Source organism: Trichomycterus rosablanca, chromosome 9 (assembly GCF_030014385.1).
Source record: "Trichomycterus rosablanca isolate fTriRos1 chromosome 9, fTriRos1.hap1, whole genome shotgun sequence".
Lineage (NCBI taxonomy): Eukaryota > Metazoa > Chordata > Actinopteri > Siluriformes > Trichomycteridae > Trichomycterus > Trichomycterus rosablanca.
The window spans coordinates 13,445,067-13,469,362 of record NC_085996.1 but is presented as its reverse complement, the minus strand read 5'-3'; the positions used below and the strand labels follow the sequence as shown (position 1 = coordinate 13,469,362).

The 24,296-nt window shown below is 42.3% G+C and overlaps 1 protein-coding gene across 3 annotated transcripts in view; it reads right to left on the bottom strand.

The window, feature by feature from the left end:
- Nucleotides 1-24,296, bottom strand: part of grm1a (glutamate receptor, metabotropic 1a) — a 48,982-nt gene that overhangs the window by 7,636 nt on the left and 17,050 nt on the right. For all 3 annotated transcript variants that reach the window (XM_063001157.1, XM_063001156.1, XM_063001158.1), the window contains exons 4-8: nt 14,665-14,900; nt 9,017-9,263; nt 7,424-7,595; nt 5,358-5,484; nt 2,283-3,225 (exon numbers count right to left, since the gene is read on the bottom strand). In XM_063001157.1, the coding sequence (XP_062857227.1) occupies nt 2,283-3,225; nt 5,358-5,484; nt 7,424-7,595; nt 9,017-9,263; nt 14,665-14,900 (1,725 nt within the window). The remainder of the gene's footprint in view (nt 1-2,282; nt 3,226-5,357; nt 5,485-7,423; nt 7,596-9,016; nt 9,264-14,664; nt 14,901-24,296) is intronic.

The following is a 24,296-nucleotide window of genomic DNA, read 5'->3' as shown; positions in this document are numbered from 1 at the left end:
CTGGAGAAACAATCAGCTAGAGCTTTGGTTGGATTTACATCACAATCTTCCAATGTGCAAATTTGCACTTTGCATTTTTAACCAGTAGCTGTGATACAGAGATGGGGAACATTAGTTACGTGTGACAATTATATATATATATATGATCCGACATCATTCTGATCGTGTCATTTTCTGCTCTCTAATAACGCTCCGGCTGTTTTAAACCGCAATGTACGCAATGGGTAAATGTTCCAGCCAGCTTCCAGCGTAGTGTTGCAGCATCACACAGATGATTGTCAATGAAACGCTTGATTGGCTTTCTAACGAGTTCATGTTTTACTTCACATCCGGGAAAAGTTTGGAGGTTTTTAATTATAAGCACATTTACAAAATAACGGATTATATTCCTAATGGGACACACGGTTATGAATGTAATACCATCTGGAAGAATATAAGCTAAGGTAAGCAGTGTTATGGATTTTTTTTGCTGTGTTTGGGATTTTAGTCGCTGTGCCTTAATTTGCAATGAAAACAAAACGTCAGTTTAAGCTTTTAACTGGTACCTAGGAAAGTAAAGGCACTAAGTAAAATGGCAAAATACAGTTGCTAATCTGTTGTTGTTTTTATCTGAACTTACATATCATTTGTTTATTTCTACGCTACATTTCCAATATATGTTTTGTGTAGATTATATTGACTCATGACTTGACTCGGACTCTAGCCTAAAGACTCGTGACTTGACTCGGACTCTAGCCTAAAGACTTGTGACTCGACTCGGACTCTAGCCTAAAGACTTTTGACTTGACTCGGACTCTAGTTTAAAGACTCATGACTCGACTCGGACTCTAGCCTAAAGACTCATGACTTGACTCGGACTCTAGCCTAAAGACTCATGAATTGACTCGGACTCTAGCCTAAAGACTCGTGACTCAACTCGGACTCTAGCCTAAAGACTCGTGACTTGACTCTAGCCTAAAGACTCGTGACTCGACTCGGATTCTAGCCTAAAGACTCGTGACTCGACTCGGATTCTAGCCTAAAGACTTTTGACTTGACTCGGACTCTAGTTTAAAGACTTGTGACTCGACTCAGACTCTAGCCTAAAGACTTTTGACTTGACTCGGACTCTAGTTTAAAGACTCGTGACTTAACTCTAGCCTAAAGACTATTGACTTGACTTGGACTCTAGCCTAAAGACTTTTGACTTGACTCGGACTCTAGTTTAAAGACTTGTGACTCGACTCGGACTCTGGCCTAAAGACTTTTGACTTGACTCGGACTCTAGTTTAAAGACTCGTGACTCGACTCGGACTCTGGCCTAAAGACTTTTGACTTGACTCGGACTCTAGCCTAAAGACTCGTGACTCGACTCGGACTCTAGCCTAAAGACTCGTGACTTGACTCGGACTCTAGCCTAAAGACTCATGAATTGACTCGGACTCTAGCCTAAAGACTCGTGACTCGACTCAGACTCTAGCCTTAAGACTCGTGACTCGACTCGGACTCTAGCCTAAAGACTCATGATTTGACTCGGACTCCAGCCTAAAGACTCGTGACTCGACTCGGACTCGTATTTTGTGACTTGTGAACATCTCTGCTGTGATAGCAGTAGACTTCTAATTATAGTTGGGAACCAGTTGGGATTATACGTTTTGACCCGACCAAATTATTATTATTATTATTTTAATCCAGCAATCTAGGTTGACTGGTATGGGTTAATTTTATTTCAACTGAAGAATTATTCAACATGAGCTTTGGTTGGCTTTGCATCACAGTCCTCTAATGTGCAAATGTGCTCTAATTTAACCAATAGCTGTGATAGCAATAGAGTTCTAATTATAGTTGGGAACCAGTTGGGGTTATAAATTTATACCCAACCCAATTATTGTTTTTTTTATATATGCAGCAACCTAGGTTGACTGGTATGGGTTCATTTTCTTGTCAAGCAAGGCTGATGAACAAACTCACAAATACACAAAATTGTGTGCATTTTTTATTTCATTTTCATCAACCACTTTATATTGGGCATGGTTGTGGTGGGAAACACTGGGTTCAAGCCAGGAATACTCTGGACAGGGCAGCATGAGCAGTAGATATATGTTGTAAGAAATGTGCCAGACCTTCACAGGTAGGCGCCTCCAATAGAAGGGGCTCAAGAGTGTAATGATGGGTGACAATTGGTGACTACATTGACACTGAAATGCAGCATTAATTTTATGTCCTGATAGATTGAATAGTCGTGCATAGCCTGTCTTAGCCTGTAAGTGACTCTTGTGATAGGATGCATCAATTATACTCACTTGGTGCTGCTGTTGGCGTTGTTGTTCTTCTTTCTGCGGAACATGTTGAGGAAGCTGTTGCTCTGGCAGGCAGCAGCCGACTTGCCATCTCCCACATGCATGCGCACCACGTCTGAGGTCGTGAAGGCGCTCCTCACGTTGCGCTCGGGCTTGGCGATGATGATGTACATCTTAGGCGTGAACATGCAGCCCAGAGCCACGGTGACGCTCAGGCTGACCGAGAACGACGTCGTGATGATCTTGTAATTGGAACCGAAGTAAATAGGCACAAAGGCCAGCCAGATGATGCACGTGGTGTACATGGTAAAAGCGATGTATTTGGCTTCGTTGAAGTTGGCCGGCACGTTGCGCGTCTTGAAGGCGTAGTAGGTGCAGCTCAGGATGAGCAGACCGTTATAGCCCAGCGGTGCCACCATACCGACGTTGCTTGTGTTACAAATCAGATAAGCCTCCCTTATACTTGGGTAGCTCTTTATAGGCTCAGGTGGCTCCAGCACGATAAGTACGACCTCCAGCGTTAACTGTAAGCTGATAAGCATGAACGCGATGACCACTTGAGCCCACGCGCTCATGAAGCGTGGCTTCCTCGTGCAGATTTTCTTTTTGCTTCCAGCCAGGATGCGCGCGATGCGGTTGGTCTTCGTGACCAGCGCCGAGTAGCACATGGCCGACGATAGGCCGACCAGGAGGCGCTGCAGGTAGCACGAGATTACCGTGGGCCGTGCGATCAGAGTGAAAGGGCAGATGTAGCCAAGGAAGATGCCTGCCAGGATGATGTAGCACAGCTCACGGCTCGAGGACTTCACCACTGGAGTGTCCCGGTACTGGATAAAGACGAAGGTGACAAAGAGGGTCACTAGGATGCCCAGGCAGGAAAAGACAACAGCCACGATTGATTCAATGCTGCTCCACTCAAGGCAATTTAGGGGAAGAGGTTGGCACCCTAAGAGAGAGAGAGCACAAGGAAAAGTAAAGGAAGGGAAAACATAACCAGAGAGGAAAAATGACTAAGAATTAGAGGAAGACAGAAACTTATTTATGTGCCCACTGGCACTATAAAAAAAATAATGAAGATTTATGAAAATATGCACTTTGTGATTTTGTTTTACAGAGAGCTATACAAATCCCATTCGCCATCTGTGGACCCATTTGTTTTCTGGCATATTTATTGTTTCCTCTACGCTTTTATTGGGCAGTATATATCCTCACTGTACCTTTTTTCTTTGTCTTTCTTTCTTAATCTAGCACACTGTTACAGAGGCTTTTATCGAACATAGAGAACCCAGTTCCTGGCATTTGCCTTCTGGGTATCTTTAAGAATCTAAACTCAAGATTTCCTAGTTTTTATGGTTGCTGCCCAGAGCTGTCAAATAAAAACTCAGCTTAGAGATTATAGAAGACCTGATTCTACACAAAAACAGTCAAGTTTAGACCTGATATGGCACTTACAAGTGTTTGGTGAAGCACTGGTGGCAGGACTGGGTTGAAGTAACAAATGTAGATGTAAGACAGGTGTAGTGCATATTGTACATTTAAGCAATTAACATCCGATCATACCCTGTGGCATGTATACAGTTCTAACCAGGACCAGAGGATTTCAGTGTTGAATTAAGATCAACAGATAAACAGTCTTTGCCAGGGGTTGTACCATTAAGGAACAAGTGGCAGTAATTTCATTCACAGATACCCCTTTTCCACAAAAAAAACCATGGTTCTTGAACCGGTTCTGTTCGGGTTTCTCTGAACCTTGGTGTTCTGTAGAGAACCGACGCGCGTTTCCACCAGTTTTTGAGAACCAAGCAGCGTCATCACCGGTGGGCGTTATTTACTAAGAGTTAAGAGAAGTAATAACATGGCGGAGTGTGTGGATTATGTGCGAGCATTTGTGCTGCTGTTACAGATGTTTGTTTTTATGTAAAAAGCATCAATCTAACTATCGGTGATAAGAAGACGTGACGTGTTTGTTTTAGTTGTTGTTTTGCGCTTCGCTTTCACAGCGACTCTCGGCACAAACAGCCGATTAGCTCAGCGCTCGGCTCGAGCGGTGAAACATCACTAAAGTTCCACAACACGAACATCCATCTGTGTGAAATAAACATCAAATCTACTCTAAAATACAACAAGCATCTGTGTTTAGCTGGATTTACTTCACGTGTGTTTATGCAGCTCGGGGGGTCGAAAAAGCTTCACGCTTTCTGTCCGGGTCACTTTTATCTCGAAATATCACACAATTCACCTTTTTAACGGCGCTTTGAAAATATCAGAGGCAAACTGGCTCAAAATGTAATCAAGTGAACTTTGAAAGATAAAAATGCAGCATTACGCTCCATACGAGACCCCAGCTGACGCCATTGTTGCTAACGCGCTATGCTGTACAACATGACGCGCCCACTGACGGACGGCACGGTTCGGGCTGAAAAACCAAGTATTCTGTGGTGCCAGATTGGCCCGCTAGTTCGCTGTCTGGAACCTCTTTTTTCCGGTGGAAACACGCGGAACCGGTTCAAAGTCAAGTTCGGGAACCGGAACGGGCTCCGTGCCGCGTCGGTGGAAAAGGGGTAAGAGACTGCTCGGTTGGCAAGTGTTTTATGTCTTTTGTGGCAAACATGGTGTACGGTATAAGTCTGAATGCTTGTTCTGTTGTGCTGTGGGATAATGTAGCTGCCAATTTCAGATTAAACTTGCTCATATGTGACTCCATGTCAGTAAAAATCTATTCAGACTATATTCTTAATCAATAAAAACATGCAACATTGACTGTCCTGTTATCGGATCAAGTAAGAAGGGGCAGTGGTAGCTTATAGGGTAGAGCTTTGGGCTATTAGTCGGAAGATTGGCGGTTCAAATCCAGGCTCTGCTATGATATCATAATATGGTTATACTGTGACTGTGCTCTGGGTCCTAAATAGGCTTGTCGGCATAATTTCATAGTGGAATGTGGGTCAGCACTGGGATACAGACAGAAACCAGTAATGCATATGTAATTTCAGTGCATTCTATCATAAATTAGATCTGCTTCATGTGCTGAAATGACAATTTGGATGAACAATTGTTGTAATTTATATAGTTTTTTACCTGTCAGTTCATTATTGGGCCACCAGCCCAGATCACAAGCCTTGCAGGTGAACTCATCTTGCACGTACTCATTGTCTTTACACGTAGTGCAGATCCAGCAGCAGCTCACCTCACCTTTCCGGATCACCTACAGTCGGAGATCAAAATTCATCCCAATTTAATACACACATACAATATAAAAACCTTATAAAGGTTTATTAAGTGACTTCAAAAATATACATACAGTAAACTAATTTTTACATTTATGGTGCACAGGGTTCCCTAATCTAGTCGTATCCAATCACCCTGATTGCGTTGTGTTTCATGTCTACCGATCAGGGCCATCCTGGATAATCCTTCTCACCCTCTCAATGAGGAACTATGGCGGCTGGGTAGTTCTTTTAGTCATAGACTAATTCCACCAAAAAGCAAGACGGAGCGCTTCAGACGTTCTTTTGTGCCAACCGCCATCAGACTGCATAACAATAGCAGAATACACAGACTGTCCTCACACTAATGAGCCAGCTTTCCCCATACAATAACTCAAGATTCCCCCCTACCCTTTTGCCCAGCACTGGACTCTTTTTATTATTATTTACACATATGTATATATTGGAATATATAGTGTTTGTATTATATTGTAGTAATTGCCATACTGATGTATAATAGTAATTGCATTGCATAGCAAATTTCTTTCCTTATTTTTTCTTTTTTATTCTATTTTTATTTACTCTACTTACTGTACTTACACTGTACTGGAGCTGCTGAATTTCCCTCATGGGGATCAATAAAGGAATCTTATCTTATCTTATACAGCCCTCTACTGCTGACTGAGGAGCTTTGAAACTGACACACGCCCCCTTCTACGCGTGTGCAGTACCGACTGCATTTTTTCACCTGTACGAGGTGGGTTCATATGCGGATCAGCCTTGTGCATGGAGAGCCTCACCCTGATCAGTACTTTTTTAATGCATTTTCTCCTCATTTTCTCCTGATGTAGCGCACTCAATTTTGTCCTCCGCTGCTGAGATACCAGATTGCATCTAAGGAGAGCACATCGCTGTATACAGCATCTCTTCCGCCAATCAGGGTCCTTACACAGCGTATGAAGATCCACCCACACACACATAGTCCGGCCCCCACCCTGCAGATACGGTGGCCAATTAGTATCTGCTGCAGGCAATGCCAATTATGCCCGCCAGATGGCACCCAGCCGACCGGTAGCAACACCGAGTTTCGAACCGAGGAGCGCCTGGGCACCCCCCTGATCAGTTTTATTCCCCAAGTCAGCCAGCAGAGGTCGTAATTGCACCAGTTATGAAGAACCCTGGTCCGGCTCATCCCAACCAGAACAACAGCCAATCGTCATTCATGTGGCCTCCCAGCCTAGCCGGATGGCAGAGCTGAGATTCATTATAATGTATTCGAAATCCCAGCTCTGGTGTGCTAGCATGGTTTACCATGGCGCACAGGGTTTGATAACGTCATTTAACATTTTTGCATTGCTCTCCCAATTCCGTATTAGTGGTTCTAGTTGGCTAGAGCTAGTGACTCTTTCGTGTCTAGTTTGCAGCTATTAAAAAGTACATGGAACAGTGGGCTCTTTGCCAAGGTCTGTAAAATCAACCCAGACTGTTATTTTATACTGGGAGAAGGTTTGTATAGTCAGACACACTTTCTAATCCAAAAATAGGTCTGGACAGCTGATTTTGTCCACAGAAAGCCCCCACGTCTACTTCTTGGATTTTGGATCAAGGGCTTCTTTCTCTTGACTTTTTTCTTGTTTCGCCCTCTTGCTCTTGATTATGAAGTGTTTCAGCAGCTTATTTCTTTGAATAACACCAGACCATTTAGACAAATTCTGTGCAAGTCTGCTGCCGTGGACTTAGGACACAGCACTGGTCCATGTGCATGAGTGTGAGGAGGTTCAAGATGTAAAGAAATGTTCCAAAGATTACACCTCATTATTGCTAGAGCTAAATAATACCCAACACATCTGTAAATAATGTAATGACGTGTTTGAGTTCTAATTTTTTTTTAATTAATACACTGCAAAGCTCACAGACACACATGCCCACACTACGTACCTTGATCTGTCCCTTGGAGCAGGGCTCACTGCAGACGGAGCGCACCATCTCACTGCGGTTGGTCATCAGCTTGTAATCCTCGATGCTCAGGAGACCCTCGTGCCACGAGCCCACGTTGATGTAGTCATAGCGACCCATTTCCTCTACGTACTGCAGATTCATAATGTCATATCTGCAAGCCAGACAAAAGAAAACAGAAATCAGAGTGGACAGAACAGACGAGGAGAGATGCAGTTCACTCATTCCAGTAAGGGGTTTGAGACTATAATCCACTATGGCTTTTATTATACTCGCACCCTTTTGTGAACACATAAGTGCCAACCCAGGCTGCATGCATACACACATCCACACACATTACGGTAACGTTGATAGTGACGGTGGTATAACGCCGACCTGTCATCTCTTGTGAGCGTGCGGTCACAGTGGAAACGACTGGATCTACAACCTCGGACAGATAATCCGTTCCACTCCAAACCTATTACACTGTGTGTGGTGGTGTGTGCAGTACTGATTCAGGTAAGCAAAGTCTATCATAGAGTACACACTGCTAGTGAAAAAGTAATTGCCCCCTGACACCAATCAGCCATAACATTAAAACCACCTCCTTGTTTCTACACTCGCTGTATATTTTATCAGCTCCACTTACCATATAGAAGCACTTTGAAGTTCTACAATTACTGACTGTTGTCCATCTGTTTCTCTACATACTTTTTAGCCTGCTTTTACCCTGTTCTTCAATGGTAATGACCCCTACAGGGCCACCACCGAGCAGGTATTATTTAGGTGGTGGATCATTCACATGGTGGTGGTGTGTTAGTGTGTGTTGTGCTGGTATGAGTGGATCAGACACAGCAGCGCTGCTGGAGTTTTTAAATACCGTGTCCACTCACTGTCCACTCTATTAGACACTCCTACCTAGTTGGTCCACCTTGTAGATGTAAAGTCAGAGACTTTTGGATGGATATATTTTTGGTTGGTGGACTATTCTCAGTCCAGCAGTGACAGTGATTAAAACAGTGTTTAAAAACTCCATCAGCACAACACACACTAACACACCACCACCATGTCAGTGTCACGCCAGTGCTGAGAGTGACCCACCACCCAAGCATGAAAGGGGGCTAACAAAGCATGCAGAGAAATAGATGGACTACAGTCAGTAGTTGTAGAACTACAAAGTGCTTCTATATGGTAAGTGGGAGCAACAGTGTAGAAACAAGGAGGCGGTTTTAATGTTATGGCTGATCGGTGTATGATACTACATTATAAAAGAGACCAAGCAATCAGAGGGAAGTCAGGGGGTAGCAAAGGGAGAAACTGTTTTTAGGCAAACGTTCCAGAGACAGACTTTTGGACAAGGATGCAGATCCTTGTGTCTGGTAAAGAGAAAATACAGCATTTTAGCAATAAACATAAAAAATATGGTGGTGGTGGTAGTGTTATGGGGTGATTTGCTTAATCTGGACATAAATAACGTAGTGTTTAAGGGATGTACATCTTGGGGCCTGTCTTGGGGTTTACATTTTTGAAAAATATAAGCAGAAAAGTCTTTCACTTGAATCCTCTTACAAATATAGCTAACACCTTTTTACCTACCTGCCAGGAGAATCTCCATTTTCGTCAAAGTACACCTCCTCTTCAGAGATGCCCTCGAAAGAGGTCTTGAGCAGGTAGTCCAGGAGCTTGCTGCCGTCAATGGGGTCCATCGCCTCACAGAGGCCCTCATGGCCCGGACACAGTTCGCGGTGCATATCGTGGAGCCCGTGTGCCATGGCGTAGATGGCGTTGATCACAAAGCCCATCTTACTGTCCTGCACATAGTTGTCCTTCAAGTTCTCATTTCCTGTTGAAATAACAAGGCAGCATTTTTTTTATGGCATTGCGGTACAAAACGATAGGTGGCAGTTTGATTGGTTCATAAAGCTTTAATCAGAAAATAATGTAATATCCAGCAATGTTAGGTTGCAAGAATTTAATAATGATAGAATTTCCTCTGCAGCAGCAGAAAGATCATTTTGGTGTTTTATGAATGTGTGTGATGAAAAAATACCAAGCAAGATTTTCATTCTCATGACTACAGAGATTTTAATATCGGAGATGGGTTGTACCATGCTGCATACTGTATACTGTAGCACACATATATACACTGATCAGCCATAACATTAAAACCACCTCCTTGTTTCTACACTCACTGTCCATTTTATCAGCTCCACTTACCATATAGAAGCACTTTGTAGTTCTACAATTACTGACTGTAGTCCATCTGTTTCTCTACATACCTTTTTAGCCTGCTTTCACCTTGTTCTTTAATGGTCAGGACCCCCACAGAACCACCACAGAGCAGACCACCACAGAGCAGTTATTGTTTAGATGGTGGATGATTCTCAGCACTGCAGTGACACTGACTTGGTGGTGGTGTGTTAGTGTGACACAGCAGCACTGCTGGAGTTTTTAAATACCGTGTCCACTCACTGTCCACTCTATAAGACACTCCTACCTAGTTGGTCCACCTTGTAGATGTAAAGTCAGAGATGATCGCTCATCTATTGAGTTGGTCATCTTCTAGACCTTCATCAGTGGTCACAGGACGCTGCCTATAGGGCGCTGTTGGCTGGATATTTTTGGTTGGTGGACTATTCTCAGTCCAGCAGTGACAGTGAGGTGTTTAAAAACTCAATCAGCACTGCTGTGTCTGATCCACTCATACCAGCACAACACACACTAACACACCACCACCATGTCAGTGTCACTGCAGTGCTGAGAATGATCCACCACCTAAATAATACCTGCTCTGTGGTGGTCCTGGGAGAGTCCTGACCATTGAAGAACAGCATGAAAGGGGGCTAACAAAGCATGCACAGAAACAGATGGACTACAGACTACAGTAAAAAAGACAATGAGGCCGCTCAGGTGGCGCAGAGGTAAAACACGCTAGAACACCAGAGCTGGGATTTTGATGGCGCGAGCGCAAAGTCGAGGAATAATGCTGATCAGGGTGTGGCTCTCCGTACACAAAGCTGATCCACGTATGAACTTGCCTCGTGCAGGTGAAATTATGTGATCGGTACTGCACACGTGTCGGAGGGGGCGCACTCCTCAGTCAGCAGTGGAGGGTAGTATTGGTAGAGGAAGCGTAATGCAATCAGGGTAATTGGATACAACTAGATTAGGGGAGGAAATTGGGGGGAAAATTGCAACAAAATAAAAGACAATGAATGAATGAATTGTAATAAGATTATCTGGCTCTATAGCCTATGAGGGCATTTTTGATGTTTATCAATTAAATCTAAATATACAGTACGGCAGTTGCATGGCTTTAATTATTTGTTAGTATTTTAATTCATATTTAAATACAAATTGTATCTATATTTTTATTTCAAGTTGTTTTATTCTTAGCAGAGATGTTCACAAGTCACAAAATATGAGTCCGAGTCGAGTCCCGAGTCTTTAGGCTAGAGTCCGAGTCGAGTCATGAGTCTTTAGGCTAGAGTCCGAGTTGAGTCACGAGTCTTTAGGCTAGAGTCCGCGTCGAGTCACGAGTCTTTAGGCTAGAGTCCGAGTCGAGTCACGAGTCTTTAGGCTAGAGTCCGAGTCAAGTCAGGAGTCTTTAGGCTAGAGTCCGAGTCAAGTCACGAGTCTTTAGGCTAGAGTCCGAGTCAAGTCACGAGTCTTTAGGCTAGAGTCCGAGTCAAGTCACAAGTCTTTAGGCTAGAGTCCGAGTCAAGTCATGAGTCAATATAATCTACACAAAACATATATTGGAAATGTAGCGTATAAATAAACAAATAATATGTAAGTTCAGATAAAAACAACAACAGATTAGCGACTGTATTTTGTCGTTTTACTTCATGCCTTTACTTTCCTAGGTACCAGTTAAAAGCTTAAACTGACGTTTTGTTTTCGTTGCAAATCACGGCACAGTGGCCAAAATCCCAAACACAGCAAAAAAATCCATAACACTGCTTACCTTAGCTTATGTTCTTCCAGATGTTATTAAATTCATAACCGTGTGTCCCATTAGAAATAGAATCCGTTATTTTGTAAATGTGCTTATAATTAAAAACCTCCAAACTTTTCCTGGTTGTGAAGTAAAACACGAACTCGTTAGAAAGCCAATCAAGCGTCTCACTGACAATCATCTTTGTGACGCTGCAAACTAAATAAATACATATAACAGCATTTCTTACTAACAATTACAATCAGAAGGTCTAATTGGTTCAGAAAGCAGTTATTAAAATCATTAGCGCCAATTCGGTAGGCGCGTTCCATTACTGTGAAATGCACTACGTAGGGGTAGGGTATTCCATCATTTTAAGTAGGGAGCGATGCTTCAACACTACGCCAGAAGCTGGCTGGAACATTTACCCATTGCGTGCGAGAGCGTTATTAGAGAGTAGAAAATGACACGATCAGAATGATGTCGGATCATGTATATATACAGTATATATAATTGTTACACGTAACTAATGTTGCTGACTTTTGTTGTCTACAAGACATTTTTTGCGAGTCACGAGTTGAGTCCGAGTCATTTGAAACGAGTCCGAGTCGAGTCTGAAGTCGCTGTGTGTGCGACTTACTCGAGTCCCCATCTCTGATTCTTATTGTAGAAATACAAATAGTAAAAAGGAACTCATTTAGCATTCGGCAAGTGTGGATTACTCCTACATGCTATTAAGCTAAATGTGGTGGATTGCAGCTAGGGTTGCCAGATTTTAGCACTTTTATCCATGAAGGAAAGTGTCTTATTCGCTTCTTGTATGTTTTTTATCTTACAATGGTTGAAACCGTGCCTGTGAAATTCAATAAAGCATTCAAAGCTACAGACTTCTTGGTAAGTCGACAGCTTCGCCACAATATAGAGCATTTGAAATTCTAATAGCACAACGTGAAGCGTGTTCCATGAATACGGCATTTTGTTTATATCGTTTACTGAAAGCCACACATGGCTGAACAGTGACACATTCTGTCCTTGAGCTGCCTTTTCATTAAACACACAATCATACAATCACACACATGCAGACTGCCAGCTGTAAGGGGGGCATTCACACATGCTGTGCGCTGTGTGGTCATGTTCACACATTCGCACACACTCGCGCACACACACACTTAGGCTGTGAAAAGAGCTTTTTTATCTTCTTGGGCACCAGGCTCTCTTGTGCTTTCAGAGTGATATTGAGGAGTTGAACTGATATTTTTAATTGCCAGGCATTTTTATTGACTCCTAATGAATGATCTTGCTTGTCTTTTATGAGAGACATTTGCCCCCCAAAATGCACAGTGTGTCGCCCTTTTCAGTTTGTGCGTTTAGTTTAACTGGCTGGCCAAGCCCAGGCTGTAGAGTACGAATCAGTAAAAAAAAATGATTTGTTATTATACATCCATTCCAGCATTTCCAACCCCAAATCAGAAAAAGTTGGGACTTTTTGCATGGAAAATGCAACACATTCCAAAAAAGTTGGGACAGTAAAGCATTTACCACTTGGTAACGTTGCCATTCCTTTTCACCACACTTAAAAGATGTTTTGGCACCGAGGAGACCAAGTGATTTTAGTGTTTCAGCTTTTATTTTGTCTCATTCTTCCTGCAAACACGTCTTAAGATGTGCAACAGTACGGGGTCGTCATTGTCACATTTTCCCTTTCAAAATTCTCCACACATTCTCTATTGGGGACAGGTCAGGACTGCAGGCAGGCAAGTCCAGTACCCACACCCTCTTCTTCCTCAGCCATGCCTTTGTAATGTGTGCAGCATGTGGTTTTGCATTGTCTTGTTGAAAAATGCATGGACGTCCCTGGAAAAGACAACGTCTTGAAGGCAGCATATGTTGCTCTAAGATCTCAATGTACTTTTCTGCATTAATGCTGCCGTCACAGAAGTGTAAATGACCTTTGCCAAGCCCCATACCATGACAGACCCTGGCTTTTGGACTAGTAGCTGATAACAGTCTGGATGGACCTGGAATGACCTGGAATGCTGATTCATCTGACTACAATACAGGTTTCCACTGTGTGATGGTTCATCCTAGATGCCTCCGAGCCCAGAGAAGTCGACGCCGCTTCTGGACATAATTTAAAAAAGGCTTCTTTTTTGCTCAGTAAAGTTTTAAGTGGCATTTGTGCATGTAACTCTGTATTGTAGTGCTTGACAAAGGTTTGCCAAAGTAATCCCTCACCCATGTGGTTATATCAGCTATTGTTGAGTGGCGGTTCTTGATGCAGTGCCGTCTGAGGGATCGAAGATCACGGAAGTTCAGCTTTAGCTTGCGCCCTTGGCCTTTATGCACTGAAATTCTTGCAGATTCATTGAATGGTTTAATGATATTATGCACTGTAGAGGGAGAAATATGCAAATCCCTTCCAATCTTTCTTTGAGTTTCATTGTTTTTAATCATTTCAATCATTTTCTCACACATTTGTTGACAAACTGGACATCCTCTGATCATCTTTGCTCATCAAAGACTCAGCCTTTCCTGGATGCTGCTTTTGTACCAAACCATGATTACAATCACCTGTTTAGAATCACATCATTATTTAGTTTTTTCACCTCATTACTAGCCCTAAATTGCCCCCGTCCCAACTTATTTTGGAATGTGTTGCAGGTCTGAAATGCAGGAATGGATGTTTATTAATAAATGAAATTAAGTTGAGCAGATAAAACATGAAATATCTTGGGTTCAAACTGTCTGCAATCAAATCGAAGTCAAAGTAAATGTAAGGAACACTGCACTTTTATTTTATTCGCATTTTCCATACTGTACCAACTTTTTCTGATTTGAGGTTGTAATTTAAAAACAAAACACAGAGCAGATATTTATAATTAATTTCGAGTAATCAGCTTCATAGTTTTTTTTTGTGTGTGTTTAAGCTTTTAGTATTATTGTTCAACCTCATGCTTTACACATACGTACTGAATCTTTCAGTAATGTTATGGACTGTAGATGGTGAAATCTCTAAATTCCTTGCAATTCAGTGTTGAAAAACATTTGGAGTATAAGAACACCTTAACCTGTCCTTGCTCGTAAACAACCAAGCCTTCTGTTAATGCTTCTTTAACCCCAATCATGATAGAATCTCTTGTCACATATTCACCAGTTTACATGTGAAAAGTTTAGAAACAGGTGTCTTATAATACTACATTGACCCTGTCCCAATGTTGCTGGAATGTTTTGCAGGCATCAAATCATGTATTTACATGTGTTTACAAATGATTGGACTGTGTAAACATCATGTGCTTAATACGTTTACCTGTGCAGACTTTTTTGTAGTTGCGATTCTCCTGCGGGTGACCGGGTATGCGGCACTGGAAGCGATACTGCCAAAACTCGGCGAACCACGGGTTCCTAGTGTTGGTGTCCAGGCGGAGTTTGAGAAAGTATTCATTAAACGACTGGACTTCCTCAGTCTGCAGCTTCATAGTGATGCCTCCGTCCGCCTCCTGCTCGTATCCCTCCACCACCTCATCACGATCCGCCCAGCCATCACTGATAGACCAGAGAACAAGACAAACTGGGATTTAGAGTGGTTTTATGGGCTTTATAATGGCACAATTATATGAACAAAAGTATGTGGACACTACTCATGATTTCAACTTCGCAGCAACAAGTTGGGGAAGGCCCTTTTTGGTCTCAACTGGCGTCAGGTTTGGACAAGGTTTGAAACAAGACATGTGAGGAAACTTCACTGGCCTGCACAAAACCCTGACCCTAAATGTTAACGTTAAGCTTAACTAAAATGTTAATGTACGTTGACGTTGTAAATTCACTGTGGCCAAAAGTATGTAGACATTAATGCTGCCATCACAGAAGTGTAAATGACCTTTGCCAAGGGCACGGACACAGCCCCATACCGTGACAGACCCTGGCTTTTGGATAACAGTCTGGATGGATCTGGAATGCTGATTCATCTGACCACAATACACGTTTCCACTGTGTGATGGTCCATCCTAGATGCCTCCAAGCCCAGAGAAGTCGACGCCACTTCTGGACATGGTTAACATAAGGCTTTTTTTTACAAGGTTTGAAACAAGACATGTGATGGAACTTCACTGGCCTGCACAAAACCCTGACCCTAAATGTTCACGTTAAGCTTAACCAAAATGTTAATGTACGTTGACGTTGTAAATTCACTATGTGGCCAAAAGTATGTAGACACCTGACCATGAGTTGCACCCTTCTTTGCAGCTATAACAGCCTTCACTTTTCTAGCAAGGTATTCCACCAAACTTTGGAGTGGGCACAATAGGGGCCAACTTTATATTAATACATAGACACAATGGTGGCTCAGTGGGTAGAGCTTTTGGCTATCAATAGAAAGCTTGTAGGTTTGTATCCCATCACTCTCTGTTTCTAGCATCAGATATGGATGTGTGATTTTGTAGCTGCAGATCGCTCAGTATTTGATGTACCAACAAGCTCCACTGACTTTATTACCTCCTGGGTTTTCACCTAAAAACACGTTCCTCTCTAAACAGCTCTGGCATAAATTGGAAGAAATTAGAGTCGGCACCGCTCAGCACACTGTTCCATTAACCTGATGTATAACGGGTCAACTAAACAGGGCTCCGGTACTCCATCATTTTCTATAAAGGGCCGGCACAGCTGCAGTTTTTCATACCAGCCTGGCAGACGCTTCACCTGATACAACTGATCACTAGTCTGAAAGCCAAGACCAGGTGTATCTTGTGCCTGAATTAAGCAGCAAGGCTATTTATTTCGACCCATCATTAAAAGCTTATTAATTACTAATTACTAGCTTTGTTCAATATGTTTTTTAGATGCCACAAAACCTGGTGTTCATGTCCTTAACTTCATGTTACAGTTATTACAGACAATAACCTATTTTGCAGTATTATTATTAGTAATTATTATAATTATTAGTATTATTTTATTGCACTAGAATTGTTGCACAAATATGCTATATGCTATATATATATATATATATATACATTTTCAGCATTTAGCAGACGCTTTTATTCAAAGCGATTTACAGTACTGACTCTATACAGTCTGAGCAATTGAGGGTTAAGTGCCTTGCTCAAGGGCCCAACAGTACCTTAACCACTAGGCTATACACACATATACAGTATATACAATATATATATATATATATACAGTGTATCACAAAAGTGAGTACACACCTCACATTTCTGCAAATATTTCATTATATCTTTTCATGGGACAACACTATAGACATGAAACTTGGATATAACTTAGAGTAGTCAGTGTACAACTTGTATAGCAGTGTAGATTTACTGTCTTCTGAAAATAACTCAACACACAGCCATTAATGTCTAAATGGCTGGCAACATAAGTGAGTACACCCCACAGTGAACATGTCTAAATTGTGCCCAAAAGTGTCAATATTTTGTGTTACCACCATTATTATCCAGCACTGCCTTAACCCTCCTGGGCATGGAATTCACCAGAGCTGCACAGGTTGCTACTGGAATCCTCTTCCACTCCTCCATGATGACATCACGGAGCTGGTGGATGTTAGACACCTTGAACTCCTCCACCTTCCACTTGAGGATGTGCCACAGGTGCTCAATTGGGTTTAGTCCATCACCTTTACCTTCAGCTTCCTCAGCAAGGCAGTTGTCATCTTGGAGGTTGTGTTTGGGGTCGTTATCCTGTTGGAAAACTGCCATGAGGCCCAGTTTTCGAAGGGAGGGGATCATGCTCTGTTTCAGAATGTCACAGTACATGTTGGAATTCATGTTTCCCTCAATGAACCGCAGCTCCCCAGTGCCAGCAACACTCATGCAGCCCAAGACCATGATGCTACCACCACCATGCTTGACTGTAGGCAAGATACAGTTGTCTTGGTACTTCTCACCAGGGCGCCGCCACACATGCTGGACACCATCTGAGCCAAACAAGTTTATCTTGGTCTCGTCAGACCACAGGGCATTCCAGTAATCCATGTTCTTGGACTGCTTGACTTCAGCAAACTGTTTGCGGGCTTTCTTGTGCGTCAGCTTCCTTCTGGGATGACGACCATGCAGACCGAGTTGATGCAGTGAGCGGCGTATGGTCTGAGCACTGACAGGCTGACCTCCCACGTCTTCAACCTCTGCAGCAATGCTGGCAGCACTCATGTGTCTATTTTTTAAAGCCAACCTCTGGATATGACGCTGAACGCGTGGACTCAACTTCTTTTGTCGACCCTGGCGAAGCCTGTTCCGAGTGGAACCTGTCCTGGAAAACCGCTGTATGACCTTGGCCACCATGCTGTAGCTCAGTTTCAGGGTGTTAGCAATCTTCTTATACCCCATGCCATCTTTGTGGAGAGCAACAATTCTATTTCTCACATCCTCAGAGAGTTCTTTGCCATGAGGTGCCATGTTGAACATCCAGTGGCCAGTATGAGAGAATTGTACCCAAAACACCAAATTTAACAGCCCTGCTCCCCATTTACACCTGGGACCTTGACACATGACACCAGGGAGGGACAACGACACATTTGGGCACAATTTGGACATGTTCACTGTGGGGTGTACTCACTTATGTTGCCAGCCATTTAGACATTAATGGCTGTGTGTTGAGTTATTTTCAGAAGACAGTAAATCTACACTGCTATACAAGCTGTACACTGACTACTCTAAGTTATATCCAAGTTTCATGTCTATAGTATTGTCCCATGAAAAGATATAATGAAATATTTGCAGAAATGTGAGGGGTGTACTCACTTTTGTGATACACTGTATCTATCTATTCATCTATCCATCAATCCATCTATCCATCTATCTATCTATTCATCCATCCATCTATCCATCCATTTCTCTATTCATCTATCATCCATCTATTTATCCATCTATCTATCCATCCATCCATCTATTTGCCCATTCTTTCATCTATTTATCTATCCATCCATCCATACATCCATCCACCCATCCATCCATGCATCCATCTATCTATCTATCTATTCATCTATCCATCCACCCATCTATTCACCCATTCTTCCATCTATTCATCCATCTATCCACCCATCTATCTATTTATCCATCACCCATCCATCCATGCTTCCATCCATCAGTTTATCTATTTATCCATCAACCCATTATTTTACACATCAGTCCATTTATCCGGCCACCCATTCATCCATCCATTTATCTTTTCTTCCATCCATCCATTTATCTTTTTATTCATCCATCAATCCATCCATCCATCTATTTACCCATTCTTCCATCTATTCATCCAGTTATCTATCTATTCATCCATCCATCCATCCTCTATCTATTTATCCATCACCCATCCATCGTACCATCCATCCATCCATCCATTTATCTTTTCGTCCATCCATTCATGCTTCCATCCATCTGTTTATTTATCTATCCATCAACCCATTATTTTACACATCAGTCCATTAATCCATCCATATATTCAACCACCCATCTGTCCATTCTTCTATTCTTTAATCATTTGTGTCCATCTTTTCATGTACCCATGTGAACATACAATTTCCCCTTTTCTCCCAATCTAGTCCTATCCAATTATCCACTTGCTTCTTTCCTCGGCTTCTAACTGAGGGGGACCATGTCTAACACATGTTAATCATCATTATTATTATTATTATTTTTTTTTACGAATCCTGTCAGGGCACAGGGCATTGTGCACAGGATTGCATACAAATAGACTTCAAGTGTGCAATTTCCATGAAAATTAGCAACAAGCTTAAAATATGTGACCTGCAAAATCTTTATTCTTTTAGGCTTCTTAGGTTTAAGATTCTTATCATTTTCTGATCATTATGACCCTTATGACTATTATATCATATGATGTATTTAAAATAGGGTAAAAAAGATATTCTAGATAGTAAATCCAGCCTCCCCAGAGTCATGGAAAGCTTTCTGTTTAACGCTCATCCATTATAACACTAGCAAGAAAACAGAAACAGAGGGAAGATAAGATATAAAGATAGCTATTACACTGTGTCTGCGGGCAAAACCAACACACTATATAATAATAAAAAAGGTTTATAGAACCTGTGAGAAAAGCCTGTGGGCAAAGCTAGCACAATTCATAATAGAGGATAGTCGTCAGAGCCAGCACAATTCATACAGGGAGAAAGTTTTGGACCCCCTGGGAAGATCTTTTTTCTTTGTTTTTATTTTCTAGCTCCTCTTTATTAGGATGCACTAATTAACTAATTATGCACTTTATTAACATGCCCAAAACTGGTGGGTGCCCCAGAGCGACATGGGTTTGATCCTCATTTTCGAGTTACCTGTGTGTAAGGAGGTTTAATTGTGGTTTTCATATCCACAAAGCATAGATTTCCTCCAGGTACTCCAGGTTTCCTCTCACCTCCAAAAAAACAAAGGCTGTGCTGGCTACTTAATATTAAGTTGATAAACTTTGTTATTAGTGCTGCTTTGGTGGCTTGGTGGGTAGCACTGTCACCTCGCAGCAAGAAGGTCCTGGGTTCGATCCCCAGGCGGGGCGGTCCGGGTCCTTTCTGTGCGGAGTTTAAATGTTCTCACTGTGTCTGTGTGGGTTTCCTCCGGGAGCTTCGGTTTCCTCCCACAGTCCAAAAACATGCAGTCACGGTAATTGGAGACACTGAATCGCCCTATAGGTGAATGGGTGTGTGTACGTGTGTCTGCCCTGCGATGGACTGGCGCCCAGTCCAGGGTGTTACTGTGTGCCTTGCGCCTGTTGAAAAGCTGGGATAGGCTCCAGCAACCCCCACAGGATCACTACAGAGTAAGTATTATTTAGGCGGTGGATCATTCTCAGCACTGCAATGACACTGACATGGTGGTGGTGTGTTAGTGTGTGTTGTGCTGGTATGAGTGGATCAGACACAGCAATGCTGCTGGAGTTTTTAAACACCTCACTGTCACTACTGAACTGAGAATAGTCCACTAACCAAATATATCCAGCCAACAGCACCCAGTGGGCAGCGTCCTGTGACCACTGATGAGGGTCTAGAAGATGACCAACTCAAACAGCAGCAATAGATGAGCGATCGTCTCTGACTTTACATCTACGAGGTGGACCAACTAGGTAGGAGTGTCTAATAGAGTGGACAGTGAGTGGACACGGTGTTTAAAAACTCCAGCAGCGCTGCTGTGTCTGATCCACTCATACCAGCACAACACACACTAACACACCACCACCATGTCAGTGTCACTGCAGTGCTGAGAATCATCCACCACCTAAATAAGAAGTGCCTGGTGGTAGAGCAAACAAACCATATAATGAAAGAAAAGTACCCCTGGGCAGAATCAGTATGTTCTATAAGAGATAAAGATCCAGCATTGTACCAGTTAACACACAACAATTCTGCATATTATCTCATGATAATTAGCTTTGAGGAGCGGTGACCTACTTGAGCAAAAGCCGCAGTCACCACCACCGCTGCCAAAACCATAAAACCAAAGCATTCACCCAAACTGAAATAATCTCAAGTGGGATTTGGCAAAGAACATAGAAATGCACCAGCAAGCTGCAATGCTGGAGCTGTAAATCAGCCCACAGATCTGATCGTTTGACACTGACTAAACGCGGATGTTCATTAATCCTGACTTGCGGCGTTTATAGCTGTGTCTGATGTACTTACTGATACTGTTTACTGATGAAGTGATAAAAAGCATGCAAGGACGATATTACAAGGATATAAAAAATAATATTCTGCATAGCAACACTGAGCAGCACTACATGGCCAAAACTGCGTATAAACCCCTCTTAATTGTTGAGTTCTGGTGTTTCAGCCACACTCATTGCATACACACTCATATATACACACTGATCAGCCATAACATTAAAACCGCCTCCTTGTTTCTACACTCAATGTCCATTTTATCAGCTTCGTTTACCATGTAAAAGCACTTTGTAGTTCTACAATTACTGACTGTACTGTCACCCTGTGCTGTGCTGTCACCCTGTTTTTCAATGGTCAGGACCCCACAGGACCACCACAGAGCAGGTATTATTTAGGTGGTGGATCATTCTCAGCACTGCAGTGACAATGACATGGTGGTGGTGTGTTAGTGTGTGTTGTGCTGTTATGAGTGAAGTTTTTAAACACCGTGTCCACTCACTGTCCGCTCTATTAGACACTCCTACCTAGTTGGTCCACCTTGCAGATGTAAAGTCAGAGTGGATCGCTCATCTATTGCTGCTGTTTGAGTTCTTCTAGACCTTCATCAGTGGACACAGGACGCTGCCAACGGGGCGCTGTTGGCTGGATATTTTTGGTTGGTGGACTATTCTCAGTCCAGCAGTGACAGTGAGGTGTTTAAAAACTCCAGCAGCGCTGCTGTGTCTTATCTACTCATACCAGCACAACACACACTAACACACCACCACCATGTCAGTGTCACTGCAGTGCTGAAAATGACCCACCGCCCAAATAATACCTGCTCTGTGGTGGTCCTGTGGGGGTCCTGACCATTGAAGAACAGCATGAAAGGGGGCTAACCAAGCATGCAGAGAAACAGATGGACTACAGTCAGTAATTGTAAAATTACAAAGTGCTTCTATATGGTAAGTGGAGCTGATAAAATGGACAGTGAGTGTAGAAACAAGGAGGTGGTTTTAATGTTATGGCTGATCGGTGTATATATATATTTCTCCCTTTTAGCACTTCAAATTGCCCGATTGCGTCACACATGGGCACTCCAACACATGGGCAGCAGCCGTATGCATTTTGTCACCTACACTTTGACGAGTGCAATGAATTAGCACTGTGTACGGAGACACACACCCTGTAAACGCATTATCCCTTGACTCTGTGCAGGCACCATTAATCAGCCAGCAGACGTCACAGTTGCGTCAGCCTCCCTTGAAAACAGCCAATTGTTGTTCGTGTAGGCGCCTAGCCTGCCGGATGGCAGAGCTGAGTTTTGAACAGACGAGTTCGAGATGTCAGCTCTGGTGTGCTAGAGTGGTGTGCTAGCGTATTTCATCGCTGCTCGACCTGAGCGCCCGACACAAAGCCTTTTAATAAGAGTAAAAGCTGTTATAGTGTCAAAAGTGGGAATAAGAATAGGAATAGGATGTCTGACAAGCTCTTGGTCAGGAGTCAGCATACTTTGATTTGATCTACAAGGGTCCACATACTTTTGGGCTTATAATTTCAAACTGTGAATAAATGGCTGATTATTCAAATGAGTTTTGCAATATTTCCCAAAATTATGCAGATACCATGGCATTATGCTAGTAATTACAGAGGGAAGATCTTCCAGGCATCTCTGACTCCATGGGAAATGTTGTGTATCGTTTTGGGTGACTTAGAAGAATGTACGTAGAACTCATAAACTGCTGACTGATTTGGATATAAAGGTGATTAAACTGTGAGAAAATCAGATTACCGAGGCTTCATCAGAGAGAGGAATGATGGTAAATTAGAATTATTTGAAATTTAGGTGAAACTAATTGGAATATGTTCATAGCAAACCCACATTCAACCTTATATAATGCAAAATATTCTGTCTAATTCTAGACATACCTGTAACTGATCATTTCCAAACATCATTTTCAACACCATGGGCACATCTAGTGTTCCACTAGATATTAAAACACATAGAACTGCGTAGATTCATGTGTAGTAGGACACATATGCAGTGATAAGGTTCAGCGCTGAGGCCTGGCTAATGTTCACCTTTTCAATTCGGTTGTTGAGTTATAAGCAGAGATGGGTTTCTCATAACTGGTGCAATTACGACCTCTGCTGGCTGATTGATGGCGCCTGCGCAGAGTTGGGGAATAATGCTGATCAGGGTGTGGCTCTCCGTGCACAAGGCTGATCCGCATATGAACTCAACTCATGCAGGTGAAAAGATGCAGTGGGTACTGAGCATGTGTCGGGGGGGGCGTGTATCAGTTGCGAAGCTCCTCAGTCAGCGGTGGAGGGTAGTATTGGTAGAGGTGAAGCGTAATGCAATCAGGGTAATTGGATACGACTAGATTAGGGGAGAAATACGCTTATACAGGGATTTAGAAAGTTGACGCTATCTAATGTGACTATGAATTCTTGTGTTTCCTCAGTAAATTAATCCCTATGTTCTTTGGGTTCCATGAAATCTGGCTCCTCTCAAGCTTTTCTTATATCATTTAGGTCATTTTTCCTTGCCACTGTCACATTGGACTTTGGCTGCTTTAACCCTTTGATGCACAAGCTAAGCAAACCCCTTCTAATGCACAACATGGGTCAAAAATGACCCATATTCATCCATTCAAGAATATTTTCATATGCACATTTGTCAGTTATTCATGTATTTGCTGTCTTAGCTAATAAAAGCTATCTATACTAGAATATGTAAATATGTTTTTGACTACAAACACTTACAAATGTCAGTAGTTTCTGTCAAATTTTTGACCCATGTTGTGCATTAGAAGGGTAGTGATACAAAAATGATTTTTATTAAAAAAGCAAAAAATATAAAACTGAAATTAGGATTTGTGATTATCAAAAACAAGTTAATTGAGAAATTCATGGAAGCTTGAATGACAAAATTAATTTATTGCAAAGATGTAGAAAATAAAAACTCAGTTGGGTCACTTTTGACCCAGGTTGTGCATCAAAGGGTTAAGACCAACATTGTAAAAACTCTATACAAATAAAATTCAACTTAAATTTGACTTGACTCTGTGAATGAAACATGAGCTATTAATTAAATATCACTGGATTGTGAAGGAGCGCTGCTTCAGTTGGCTGTAAAAAGAGATTTCATTAAACATTGAGCAGAGATCCCACTCAGAATCTGAAGTGTTCATATTTCACTCGAGAGACTGACAAAGCTCATAGGAAATAATGTCTGATTTATTAATTAGAGCAGGGAAAATGCTCAAATCTGATTTAATTTCTATCTGATCAGGGTTGACCTGCTGTCAACGTGTGGTGATTAGCTGAATTGACTCAAAAACAAGAAA